The 14740-nt window shown below is 40.2% G+C and overlaps 1 protein-coding gene across 5 annotated transcripts in view; it reads right to left on the reverse strand.

Annotated features, from left to right (window-relative positions):
- Positions 1-14740, reverse strand: part of PCYT1B (phosphate cytidylyltransferase 1, choline, beta) — a 102666-nt gene that overhangs the window by 28161 nt on the left and 59765 nt on the right. For all 5 annotated transcript variants that reach the window (XM_032286157.1, XM_032286156.1, XM_032286159.1 and 2 more), the window contains one exon: positions 14166-14282. In XM_032286157.1, the coding sequence (XP_032142048.1) occupies positions 14166-14282 (117 nt within the window). The remainder of the gene's footprint in view (positions 1-14165; positions 14283-14740) is intronic.

Raw genomic sequence — 14740 nt, forward strand, 5'->3', positions numbered from 1 at the left:
TGCTCACGGCCACCCTGGTGCAGACAAGGCTTCTTCAGCAGGACAAAAGCAGCACAGCCTCGCTAGGTGCTTGGCATAATTGAACTCACATTTTCAAGGGAACAAAGGATTTGGAGAGTAAAGTAAGCTGAAATCCACCGGCAATTCAGAATTTCATTTTAGTGCTAATTACATCTGCATTCTCCACTGAGGCTTCTATTAAAATTCTTCTCTACACTACCTAATGACTTTCATATCTTTTTATTTTCCTATCCCACTCCTCAGTGAAAATTGCCATGCAGAAATAAAATGACCAAATGAACATAAACAGAAGGCAGAGAAGAGGCCTGATTTATATAGAAGGTTTGAATGATTTGAACAATCAGTTCCAATTCTTTTACTAGATCATTGTACTTAGTAACCCAAGTATGAGACAGATAGACAGACATACACACACACACACACACACACACACACACAGACACAGACACACACACACCCCCAGAGAGAGAGAGAGAGGGAGAAATATACTTCTGTTCCCTGGATTGAGGGCCAGTCACTACACAACAGGCCACTCAATTAAGAGGAGAAAGTCGTAAAATCAAAGATTTGATCTAGTAGAGTTCATCCTTTCCACATCTTTCATCCTTTCTAGATCTCAGATTCCTGAACCTTCAAATGGGGATAGTAATATCCTCCACTATCAGCCTTAGAAAAGATTTTTTAAGGACTTACCAAAAAAGTGCTTTAAACCAAACTGAACAATAAATACTATTCACTCTCCTATCTTTTGGTTGGCCAAGGCAGCTTTCCTAAGATCGCCTATGTGTCAGGAAGAAATAGCACTGTGGGTGCTGTCCCTGTTTACCAAGATTCCAGCGAGAGTCTTGTGGCGGCCAGTCAGAGCTTCCCTGACTGCTCCTTGCAATAAGAGATTTTCTTTAAAGTCTTATGTATTTATAATATTTCACTACTTTTTTTTTTTTTTTGAGACAGTCTTGTTCTGTCACCCAGGCTGGAATGCAGTGGTGCGATCTCAGCTCACTGCAACCTCCGCCTCCCAGGTTCAAGTGATTCTCCTGCCTCAGCCCACTGAGTAGCTGGGATTACAGGCACGCGCCATGACCTCCAGCTAATTTTTGTGTTTTAGTAGAGAAGGGATTTCACCATGTTGGCCAGACTGGTCTCGAACTCCCGACTGCAAGTGATCCGCCGGCCTCAGCCTCCCAAATTAGGATTACAGGCATGAGCCATTGTGCTCAGCCAGTAAATTCACTAATGTTAAGTGTACAATATGTGTTTAATTTAAAAAAAATTATTGATGTGTAATATTTATGGGGTAGTGTGATGTTTTCAGGCATGTATACATTGTATAATAATCAAATCAGGATATTTAGAATATCCATCACCTCATAGCTTTATCATTTCTTTGTGGTAAGAACATTCAAAATTCTGTCTTATAGCTATTTTGAAATATACAGCATTGTTAACCATAGTCACCCTACTGTGCAATAGAACACCAGAACTTACTCCTCCGGACTATAACTTGGTACTTGTTGCTGAACCTCTCCCTGTCCCCCACCACCTACCTTCCCCAGCATCTGGTAACTACTGTTCTACTCTCTATTTCCATAAGATCAGCTTCTTTAGATTCCATATATAAGTGGCAAATAAACACAATGGAATACTATGTAGCTGTGAAAAGGAACAAAATCCTGTCCTTTATGGCAACATGGATGGATCTGGAGGATATTTTGTTAAGTAAAATAAGCCAGACACAGAAAGACAAATACTGCCTAATCTCACAAGATACATTTTAAAAATGAAAATATAATCATTTTTTTGGAACCAAATGATGGCTCACACTCAGAATCAAACCTGGCCACGGAGTAAGCACAGCCAGTGTCAGCCTCAGCATCCTTGGAAAACTTTCTGTTGTAGTCCCTCCACATAATCTACATCCAAGCCATCAGCTAAACTGCAGGCTCTGTCTTCAGAGCACACCAGGAAACCATGTTTTTCTCAGCACGTTCACTGCTCCCATCCCTGCCCCTTCATCCTCTCTCCCAGGGATGACTGCAGCAGCCTCTTAACTGATCTCCTGATTCCGGCCTTGCCAACTCCCAACAACATATTCTCATTGGCCAGAATGAGCCTGTTGAAGCTTGTAAGTCTATGTCATTCCCAAACTCAGAACCCTTCCCATCTCACTCAGAGTAAAACCAAAGTCCTCCAGTGGCCGACAAGACCCACACCTCTGCCCACTCCTTGCCTCCCTGACCAATATCCTAGTGTCTCCCAGCTCCCTGGCCTCCTTGCAGTTTCTTGAATGCTCCTCCTCTGGTCAGGGCTTTGTACTGTTCCCCAAACCTGGAATAGTTGTGCTCCAACTATTCCACCTCATCCTCTCCCTCAATTCTTTCCCCCACCCTCTTCTTTTTTTGTTTGCTTTTTTTGTATGGAGTTTTGCTCTTGTTGCCCAGGTTGGAGTGCGATGGTGCAATCGTGGCTCACTGCAACCTCCGCCTCCCGGGTTCAAGCAATTCTCCTCCCTCGGCCTCCTGAGCAGCCCCACCCTCTTCTGAATTGTGATCCCCTCCTGCGTTACTTCTCCCTATGACACTTGTCTCATGTAACTGTTTTATTTAGTTTTATTGTTGGTGTTCCCCTATACAATCCCTGAGGGTAGGAACTTTTGTTTGTTTCATTTTCTCATGTACCATACCTGGCCCCTAGTAGGCTTTTAACAATATTTGTTGAATGAATTAACAAAGCCTGATACATATAGATACTCAACAAATATTTATTATTATTTACAATAATAGATATTATTATCTGTGATTCTCTCTCTCTCCACCCCCCACCCCCTTTTTTGCCAGAGTCTCCCTCTGTTGCCCAGGCTGAAGTGCAGTGGTGCGATCTCAGTTCACTGCAACCTTCACCTTCTGGGTTCAAGCAATTCTCCTGCCTCAGCCTCCTGAGTGGTTGGGATTACAGGTGCCTACCACCACACCTGGCTAAATTTTGTATGTTTAGTAGAGATGGGTTTTCACCATGTTGGCCAGGCTGGTCTCGGAGTCCTGACCTCAAGTGATCCACCTACCTCAGCCTCCCAAAGTGCTAGGATTACAGGCATGAGCCACCATGCCTGCCCTATAGGAAATTTCAATAGCGTACATATATATGCCGCTATATCTCCTATACATACTTCCTGTGATGTTTTCTATTGTAACAGTTTATATTACCAAAACAACATCAACCATGTGGCTGGCTTGAAAACTAATGAGTATCAGAATCACACAAGGAGCTTGTTAAGTACATGTAAAGAAATCCAGCCCACTCCCTGAGATTTTGATTCAGTGGGTCTGTAGTGGGGCCCAGACAGCCCTGTCTTTGACAAGCTTCAGAGATGATTCTGATGTGTACAGCATTTGAAAACTATGAAGCATATTATAAATAACTTGAGTCAAGAGCTCCACCAGTCTTTGAATCACCCATCATGCCCAGAGGTGGGGGGGCGAAGGTGGGCAAGAGGTGGCAGGTATTAGGGCCGTAATAACTATGTATTGATTTCCTGACTACATTAGCTTTTGACCCCATAAACAGGAATTCTTTATGGGCCGCGCAATATGATTTCAAAACTGACCTAAGACTTTTTAAATGTTCTTTTAGGACTTTATTAAAATACAAATCAAAGAATCATATTGAGCAGAAACGGATTTCAGATTCATTCATTTTCTATTTTAAACAGCACAAAACTAGGCCGGGTCGTATCCTCCCCCTTTCTGAATCTGCACCTGAGCAATTTGGTGTAACTTCTACATGACCGAGATAATGGCCTAGTGATAGAGCACAAAGAAAACAAACATCCTGTTTATGCCAATACAGGGTCCTATTTTCCTATCCCAGGAGTGACCTCAAGAAGCAGCTGAACATGCTGACCAGTTATTGTCTAAACATTAATTATGCCCAAAGCAGCACTGTTGTTCTTGAGTCTTGGCAAATGCACTCTGACAACCAGATGGAGAGCTCCAGGCAGCGGTATTCCATGGATGAATTCATTGAGCTATCTGGGAACTCATGCTGCAGCTAACCTATGCTGGCAGCTCACTGTGCTCCCACAGGAGAGAAAATACAGCATAGGGTTTGAACTTGGGAGCCCAACAGACTCGGGTTCTAATCTCAGCTCTGCTGTTACTGGGGAAGTTACTCAAACTCTCTGAGCGTCAGTTGTCTGGTATTTAAAACATGGTAAAGTTTTGAGAATTAAATCTGATCATCTTCACGAGCAGAGAGTAATGAATAATGTTAGCCATTTATGAATAGTAGTAGGAAAACAGGACCATTTATGGATATATTCCTTCAGATTTTGTGTTCTGTCTTTTCCCTGCCCCCACTCCAAGCAGATATTAGGGCCCCGTGATATACACTCCTTTGTAGGTGCTATGAGCTCAAGTTACTGGTAGACGGCCTGCCTTCCTGACTGCTGTTTTCCTGAAGCCAGAGAAACTTGGAGGGATACTCTGTAAAGAAGAAGACAATGAGAGAGGAGATCTCTCCAAATTGCAGAGAAAGGACCAAATGTCTATAGATCCCACAAGCACCAGGTGTCGGTGGCAGGACCTGGAGAGATGAGGATGTGAGCCACTAGGCAGGGGAGTTCCACCTGGGAACAGACTGCAGGTGCCTGTGACAGGTGCAATGAATCTTCTCCCTTCTAGTAATTATGTGGGCTCAGACAATGATGGCAGCACTAGAACAGCCCTGGGTTGAAAACTGGAGGCCCCTCTCCTGCTTCTGTAAACATTGTGGACACTTGTTTGAATCTGGGGAGGTGAAGAGAACCCAACAAAGATTGAGACTAGGCCGGGCACTGTGGCTCATGTCTGTAATCCCAGCACTTTGGGAGACCGAAGCGAGTGAATCATTTGAGATCAGGAATTCGAGACCAGCCTGGCCAACATGGTGAAACCCTGTCTCCACTAAAAATAGAAAAATTAGCCAGGCGTGGTGGTGCATGCTTGTAATCCCAGTTACTGGGGAGTCTGAGGTGGGAGGATTGCTTGAACCCACACATACAGTTATCAAGAGCCAGCCTTTCAACCAACAACACAGGACACCTATTCTTAAAGAGCTCCCTAACTTTTCTCAGTATAGAATTGTCTGCCATTAAGTTGGTTGGTTTGTCATACTCCAGAAAGTTTAAGATAGAGGTCTCCTTAAACTAGGATACATATACCCATGGACACGCAAAGACTTTTCAAAAGGTATCCCATGAACAGGTAGTTTTAAAGGAATCAGTGTGCAGATCCTCAGCTTCTGATGGTACACTTTCCTAAAATTAACCAGCTCAAGAATGTCTCTGGGTCCAAAACCATGCTTACTCCACTTTACAAAAGAAAGGCACCATCCAAACCTTAATATGTTGCATTGAAAGGAGTGGAAGGGGGTTAAGCCTTCAGGACAAACCAAATGGAAATCCCAGTTAGTGACCATCAAACACCATGAACCTATGAAAGCTTCCTGTCTTTGTCTTATACACATTTCTGTTACAGGTGAAGGCTAGTGTTAGAAACTCAATATGGTAGAGTGGAGAATAATGCAAATTTTTGCCTAAAACTTTGCCTCTTCTTTTCCCAACATTGTCAAAGAACACATGGATCTTTAGGGATAAGGCCCAAGAACTCAAAGCAAAAGGAGCATTGGAAAGAAATATTGAATGCTAAAAATGGCTTTTTCATATAGTTAAGGGTAAGCATTTTTCCAGCTATTCTTAACATTCATATTGAATCCTAAAAGTGGCTTTTCTCTTGTAGTTAAGAGTAAGCCTTTTTTTTCCAGCTATTCACTTTAAAATCACTTCAATAAACCAAAGCTATATAGGCTGGTATTGCTGCTTCTTAGAAATGTGACTGGAATATTTTCTAGAATTATCAAATTTTTTGAGATATATTGGAATAAATACATGGGTAAAACATTCACATGATTTTTTACAAACTTCATATGCATTATTTAAAAAGGAAGTGAAAAACCTGTTTTATCAACTTACATCATAAAATATTTATTCTATTTATAGGTCATCCTAATTCATCTCATTCTCTGTAATGTAATTCATCTCATTCTGCCTCTTTATAACAAAAAATAAAATTATTATCTGCCTCCAGACCAATTACTTTTTAGTAATATATGCTCTTTTTCTATTTTTAAATACATAGGAAAAGTTTGATCATGGTATCTTACCAAGATAATTATTTGTTTTTCAAATTTATTTAATTATTCCCAAAGGGCAAACACTAGAATTTGATACACACACACACACACACACACACACACACACACACGTGTGTGCCAATATTTAGAGAAGGAATAACATGCCTTTTAAAAATCATACTCTTCTTCCTATAAATATCACATAATTTTATCTATAAATTACATTGCATTACTATAAATTAAATGCATTGATTTATTATCTTGTTCATAACATTATATTAGATCTACATCATTTTAATCTTGACTGATTCTGTTTTACACAATCCATTCTATCATTTATTTCTGAGTGGTTTTTATATAGCTTCTTGAAATACATTAATACATTTGAACTGAAAATACATTAATGCATTTGAATTGAAAATACATTTTCTTGGTTTGTAGTTTTTAGTAGGTTTGACAGTGAGGACTGGTTTTGCCAATTTGGTTGGATGGTATTTTCTGCAGTTAGTAATCTAAAACTGTAGTCCCGAGAGTTTGATTTTTAAAAACGGTTTTAAGCAAATGATAATACCGTTTTATCAAAAATTACTTGATTGGCAATGGCATAATTAAATTACCAATATTTCCATTTCCCCAACTCTTTCTGGTTATATCTAGTTGAATAAGTTGCTTTCAGGTAAAAGAATAAGGGATATAATTAAGAATCATTTAACAAGTCTTGATATAGACTTTTCTAGAATTCCCAGAAAGAGAAAAAGCAAATGATTCTAATGGCTTGACAACAAATCCTTTTGCAGTTTAGGTCATTTCTAATTCATTGCTTGCAACAAATTTGAAGGATGATATTAACAAATTGTCACTGGACAGACCATTCAAATTACTTTTAATGGCAATAATAATAAGAAATTATTTTGCTATTTTTGTTAAATAACTCAGAAGTTCAAGGAATTGAGTGGCATCATTGTAACAAACTTCTTCCATTCCACCTACACATTTGCATGAACAAATTATTTCAGCACTTATAACTATAACAAGGAAAAAATAGGGATAAAGTTGATGTTAAACCCTGCCTCATTCTAGCAATAAGTTATATTCATCCATAAGTACATCTACAGGTACATACTATTCATCTCATTAAGAGATACATTGTTGTCCAAGTTTATGTTTATGTTAATACTTATTTATCCAAGTGTATATAATGTGGTCCTTTGGTTAGTTATGCTCAAAATTTAAATACATATTTTTGTTTCAAAAAAGTATAATATAGTGATCATTAAAAGATTTGCAAACATTAAAACACATCACATTAGGAAAAATTATGGGAAAGAAGCAGTATGAAAATATACGTTTGAGGAGGAAAAAATGAAACATAAATATTTAAAAGTTAAAAAAGAGCCTGTTTTATGTTTTGTAAATTTATGATGATATGTTTCAAAGCATTATAGTATTTAGATGCCAGTAGATGCATTTAAGTGATTCGGTAACTATTTATTTATTTATTTAATTTATTTATTGAGATGGAGTCTCGCTCTGTCACCCAGACTGGAGTGCAGCGGCACGATCTCAGCTCACGGCATCCTCCACCTCCTGGGTTCAAGTGATTCTCCTGCCTCAGCCTCCCAAGTACCTGGGACTACAGGCACACACCACCACGCCCGACTAGTATTTTTGTATTTTTAGTAGAGATGGGGTTTCACCATGTTAACCAGGCTGGTCTGGTCTCAAACTCTTGATCTCAAGTGATTCACCCACCTCAGCCTCCCAAAGTGCTGGGATTACAGGTGTAAGCCATCACGCCTGGCCCACAGTTTTGTTTTAAAATGTAGATACAGTATTGGATTTCTGGTTTCCAGTCTGGTACGTAAGGAGCTTAAAAATGGCCACTCGGTCCTGACATCAAGTAAAAACTGAACAAACTGACAAATCTACAACTCTTTTTAGATCCTTCAGAGAACTGAGGTCACAGGGCAAACCACCGCTCCCAAAAGTGGAGAGAGAAGCAGGCAGATAGAGAGAATCTTAGCTTACTAGAGCAGAAACCCACAAGCAGAACTACCTCCCCAGGAACCAGTACTGGGATAGGAAAATTTAAACTGACAATGCTGGCACCTCAGTGTGGACAACTCTGAGTTCAAGACGCCAGGGGGACAAATATTTTTGTGAGTTTTACCTACAGGAGCTTAAGCAGGGCCTCAGAGTGACAGAGCAAGACCCTGTCTCTTAAAAATATATATAAAAATTTAAAAAGTAAAGTTTATATAGAAAGGAAAAAGACCCAGAAAAAAACAACATGATATTGAAGGAGGAGAAAATGCCAGACAACTGACACTATCTGACTTTAAAACTTACTATAAAGCTACAGTAATCAAGACAGTGTGGTATTGGCAGAAACAACAGACAAATACATCAATGGAACAGACAGAAAGCCCAGAAATGGACCGAGACAAATATACAGAGAACCCATCTTTGACAAAGGAGCAAAGGCAAGCAAACACAGACCTTTCAACAAATGGTGCTGGAAATGGACATTCACATGCAAAAAAGAAAAAATTAATCTAGACATAACCTTACATCCTTCACAAAAATCAAATGTAAAATGCCAAACTATATGTAAATGTAAAATGCCAAACTATAAAACTCTATAGAAGAAAACCCAGATGACCTTGAGTATGGTGATCACTTTTCAGATACAACACCAAAGGCATGAACCATGATAGAAACAATTGATACAGTGGACTTCATTAAAATTAAAAACTTCCATTCTGCAAGAGACAATGTCAGGAGAATGAAGAAACAAGACTCACACTGGGGACTGGGCACGGTTGCTCACGCCTGTAATCCCAGCACTTTGGGATGCCAAGACAGGCAGATTACCTGAAGTCAGGAGTTCTAAACCGGCCTGGCCAACATAGCAAAAACCCGTCTCTACTAAAAAATACAAAAATTAGCCAGGTGTGTTGGCGCACGCCTGTAATCCCAATTACTTGGGAGGCTGAGGCATGAGAGTCACTCCTGGAGGCAGAGGTTGCAGTAAGCCAAGATTGTGCCACTGTATTCCAGCCTGGGCAACAGAGCAAAACTTTGTCTCAAAAAAAAAAAAAAAAAAAAAAAAAACAGGACACAGACTCGGAGAAAAGATTTGAAAATTATACAACTGATAAAGGACTTTACCCAAAATATACAAAGAACTCTAAAACTCAACAATAAGAAACAAGCAGCTGATTTTTAAAAATCGACTAAAGAATTTAACAGGTACCTCTCCAAAGAAGATCTACAGGTAGCAAGGGAGCGTATGAAAAATGTTCAATATCGTATGTCAGCAGGAAATTGAAAATTAAAACAACCCACTCTACACCTATTAGAATGGCAAAATCTTGCCAGCATTTGGTGGTATCAATGGTTTAGACTGATACCACCAAATGTTGGCAAGGATATGAATCAACAGGAGCTCTCATTTATTGCTGGTGAGAATGCAAAATGGTACAGCCACTTTGATCTACAGTCCAATGCTCTACCTCTGAGCTATACCTCCTCCTGGTACAGCTACTTTGGAAAACAGTTTGGCAGTTTCTTACAAAACTAAACTTCTTCCTACCATGCAATCTAGCAATCACACTCCTTGGTATTTAACCAAATTAATTGAAAATGTATATCCATAAAAAAACCTGCACACAGATGTTTATAGCAAGTTCATTCATGATTGCCAACATGTTGAAGCAACCAAGATATCCTCTGGCAGATGAATGGATAAACTGTGGTATATCCAAACAATGGAATATTATTGAGCACCAAAAAGATATAATCAAAAAAAAAAAAGATGTAATCTAGCAAGCCATGAAAAGACATTGAGGAACCTTAAATGGAACATTACGAAGTAAAAGAAGCCAGTCTGAAAAAGCTACATGCTGTATGATTCTAATTATATGATGTTCTAGGAAAAGTAAAACTATACTAAAAAGAACAATCATTTTCAGGGGTTACAGGGAGGAAGAGATGAACAGGTTGAGCATAGAGGATTTAGGGCAGTAAAAATAGTATCTGTATGATACTATTATTATGGATACCTGTCATTATACTATGTACATCTATGAGTTTGGACAATATATAATTTTATGCAAACCCATAGAAGGTATAACATTAAGAATGAACCCTAATGTAAACTCTGGACTTTAGGTGATAATGATGTGTCAGTGTAGGTTCATAGATTATAACAAATGCCTCAGGCTGCGGCAGGATGTTCTCAGTAGGGGAGGTTATGCCTGTGCAGGAAAGGAGTAAACAGGAATTTGCTGTACTTTCCATTCAGTTTTGCTGTGAACCTAAAACTTCTCTTAAAAAGTTTATTAATTTTTAAAAGATTGATACTTACAGTCTTCCAGAAATTACATATTTTATAACGACTTAAGAAGCAGATATCTAAATTTTATTTACTTACTTATTATATTTATTTATTTATTTATTTATTTGAGACGGAGTCTTGCTCTGTCACCCAGGGTGGAGTGAAGTGGCACGATCTCAGCTCACTGCAACCTCTACCTCCCAGGTTCAAGCAATCCTTCTGCCTCAGCCTCCCGAGTAGCTGGGACTACAGGCGTGCACGACCATGGCCAGCTAATTTTTTGTTGTATTTTTAGTAGAGACAGGTTTTCGTGACTTTGGCCAAGCTGATCTTGAACTCCTGACCTCAGACAATCCACCCACCTCAGCTTACCAAAGTGCAGGGATTACAGGTGTGAGCCACTGCACCCAGCCAGGATGTCACTGAATTTTATTAATAGAGTGGTTAGAAGATATTTCATAATATTACCATTCAGTTATTTTATATGAGATAATAAGAATAAGAAATCTATAGAGAAAAGAACACACTGAAATTATTTATTATTGTTTCTATTGCCCATGGTTGGTGTTTTTCTTGTTTGTTTGTTGTAGAGATGAAGTCTCATTGTGTTGTGCAGGCTGGAGTGCAGTAACTACACACAGCTCACTATACCCTTAAACTCCTGGGCCCAGATGATCCTCTTGCCTCAGTCTCCTGGGTGGCTGGCACTAAAGACGTGCACCACCATGTCCAGCCTTCACTCTTACTCTGTCACTGTTCCCTAGAAGTCTAGGTACTATTTCTTTATAGCTTCGTGTTGTATTGTTTTATTTCTATCTGTACTCCAATCCCTGTCACTTACTAAAGGATATGGTCTCGTGGTCATCCTAGTAGTTTAATATGCCCTTGGCTTCCACAACCCATGTAATAACCATTGAGGGAGTATCTGAATTTCTTTGTAAACCTGGTAGAGAGGACATTGTTCTTTGGATTATTCAATGCCCCTTACACAGTGGCCCTCTGAAACAGTTATCTCAGAACTCAGGCAGGAAAAATAGTTCTTCCGGATGGCACAATTCAGTTTCTAGAGTTTGAGAGTTATAGAATGACTGTGTGGCCCTCTTTGCTATAGCTGCTAAAAAAGTCCAGGATTTCTTATTGGAAATTTTCTCCTTCTTTTTGCTTTATTTCTTTGCTCCAAACTTCTGCCCGTATTAATTTATCTGAGTATGAAATAATCTGTAATTTTATGGAAAGCCTCCTTAAGATGCATAAATCAAAAAACTAACATGTCACTGGAGTCTCCGTGTCTTATCTGCTTGTCCCACACTGTCGTCTTGACTGGTGAGAACCTTGCACAGGGAAGATTGGATGTTCTGGCTTTTGAGTGCTTTTATTTCATTCAGGTCTCTGCACAAACATCACCTCCTCAGAGAGGTCTTTCCTGACCTTTCTACCTAAAACATCCCTCCTTCCTCCACCCAGTCACTCTTTTCTCTTATCCTATCTTTCTTCATGGTACACTACTACATATTTACTTTAGTGGGCAGTGACTGCCTCTCCCTCAGACTCTAAGTTCTCTGAGGACATAGATGGTCTGTTTTGTTCATGGCTGCATTTCCAGTGTACAGAAAAATGTCTGGCACATAGAGTTCAACAGAGTTGTTAGATGAAGGGGCCATGCACAGTGACTCACACCTGTAATTCTAGCACTTTGGGAGGCTGAGGTGGGCGGACCACCTGAGGTCAGGAGTTCAAGACCAGCTTGGTCAACATGGTGAAACCCTGTCTCTACTAAAAATATGAAAAATTAGCTGGATGTGGTGGCATGTGCCTGTAATTCCAGCTACCCAAGAGGCTGAGGCAGGAGAATCGCTGGCACCCAGGAGGTGGAGGCTGCAGTGAGCTGAGATTTCACCCTGCACTCCAGCCTGGGCAACAGAGCAAGACTCCATCTCAAAAAAAAAAAAAAAAAAAAAAAAGTTGTTAGATGAAGAAATCATTCAGTGAATCACTGAAATCATAGTTGCCTAATGACCTTGAGAGCTGCTGCTATTAACTGTCTGCCTTCTCCAATTTACAAGAATATGCTGAAAGCTGCACATTTCCTTTGATCTTACCTTTGATGTGATAACCCAGGGCCACCAGCTAGTGTTCCTGTTAACTGTGATCTAAGCACCTCTAAACTTAGGCTACCCAAATGGCTGAAGCTGAAACACTGCAGCGGGTCCCTCTAGGGCCCCAGTAGCCTAGGAGAAGACTCCAGGTGGTAGTGCTCTCTCAATAAATGGTTTTCAGGCTAAACGGAAGTGAGCAAGGGCTGGGTTCCCTGCCTGTTTTGGGTTCCCTCTGTATGACTTGCCCAGTAACCCTTGGCTTTTACCATTTCTTCCTTCTGGAAAGAACTTCATTCAATGGTCCCGTGGTCACCACCCTTGGTGACCAAATCTGCAGAATAGCTCCTCTTAAATGTCCAACAAGTGGTTTTTGGCTGGGCATGGTGGCTCACGCCTATAATCCCAACACTTTGGGAGGCCAAGGCGGGGTGGATCACCTGAGGTCAGGAGTTCAAGACCAGCCTGGCCAACATGGTGAAACCCTGTCTCTACTAAAAATACCAAAAAAAAAAAATTAGCTGGGTGTGGTGGCACGTGCCTGTAATCCCAGCTACTAAGGAGGCTGAGGCAGGAGAATGCCTTGAACCCGGGAGGCGGAGGTTGCAGTAAGCCGAGATGGCACCACTGCATTCCAACCTGGGTGACAAAGCAAGATTCCGTCTCAAACAAAGAAACAAACAAACAACAAGTAGTTTTTAATTGCAGAAGTAACAAAATGCTTTAAAAAACAGTTATGTAGTCTCTTACCAGTACTTTTTTTTTCTCCCAGTAGAGGTGTAAGGCTTGATGGTACCTAGTTTATATGCCACAAAACCTGATTACTGTGAATGAATATGCTCCTTCCAGAAGCTATACAGGCCTTCCTCGTCAGGTACTGTCCCTTTACCCAAACTTAAATAGTTAGACCTCCTGGTGGAGGAAAATTTCAGTCCACATCTAACGATCTTTCTCTTTCCACAGACTTAGTGAGTAAGTTCGTCCCTTCGTTGTGAATCAAGATTACCTGGGTATATAAATCTCCACGTCTTTAACACACTGCCATCAATTCAACTAAGTGGGGCTGTTACAAGCCACTAGTGTTAGCACAACATTGTCCTAAGTGCTGTGGGTCACACAAAAGAAATAGATAATGACCTTGTTTGCTCTTCATCATCCTAACTCCCTTCAGTTCTTTGAGATCTGAAATCAGAATAATATTGCTTCTCTTATCCCACTAGAAAATTTTAGAAACATAAATTGGATCAAGCCTTAAACACTAGGAGAAAGGCGCTGATGGAAAACATGAAGAATTTACCCTTGGTGGTACTATCAGTCCATCTCTCTCTCAGGATCAGAGTATTACAATCCCATGATGCAACTTCCCCTATGGTTTTTCAAACGTCATTTTAAATTTCAGGCAGTGAACAAGTGAGCCAGTGTGGGCTGAATTGGAAGCATTAACAATGTCAGATTTTTCTGATGGAACTGTGAAAGGGATCCTTTTCAGAAAGCATATTATAAGAGTTTTCTAGACAAAAAAAAAAAAAAAATGCACTTCTTACCTCCTACCAACAAATAGCTGTTGGGAAACAGTGTTTTTGCTTGCATAAGGGCCCTTGCATGACCCGAGTGGAAGAGGTCAAATATTCCATCGGCGTATACTCTGACAGGCCTGTCCACTGTGGGAGAAAGAAAACACTGTTAACAGAACTGCAGAATGAGGAATCCCAGTTGCCGTCCATCAGTCATAAGAAACTTTCTGGATAAGACACAATCTCTACATACCATCAGTTTCACATCAGTGCATGAAATTGATTCTAAAAAGAGGTTCTTCTGAAGACATCAAAGCAGAGCAAAAACATAACAAAATTAAGATCAACAGAGGGAACACACATTTTTAGCCAACAGAAGAGACAAACACAGAGCACTGGGCAGTTCTCTTGACCCAGGGTGGAGTCTAGGTGCCTGAGCCAGCAGTCAGTCCAGCTGGAACACATAGGCAGGAGTAACTGAGGAGCTCCATGGAAAAGACAAATAACTTCATCCTTGAGTCTGGCAGTCCTGAATGAAGATCCCAAGTCCCTGTTCCCAAAGGCAGTGATGTACTAGAATCTGCTCACATGGCCCACCTTATACC

This window comes from Sapajus apella, unplaced genomic scaffold, assembly GCF_009761245.1.
Source record: "Sapajus apella isolate SASKATOON/1434 unplaced genomic scaffold, GSC_monkey_1.0 scaffold17, whole genome shotgun sequence".
In the NCBI taxonomy this organism is placed as follows: Eukaryota; Metazoa; Chordata; class Mammalia; order Primates; family Cebidae; genus Sapajus; species Sapajus apella.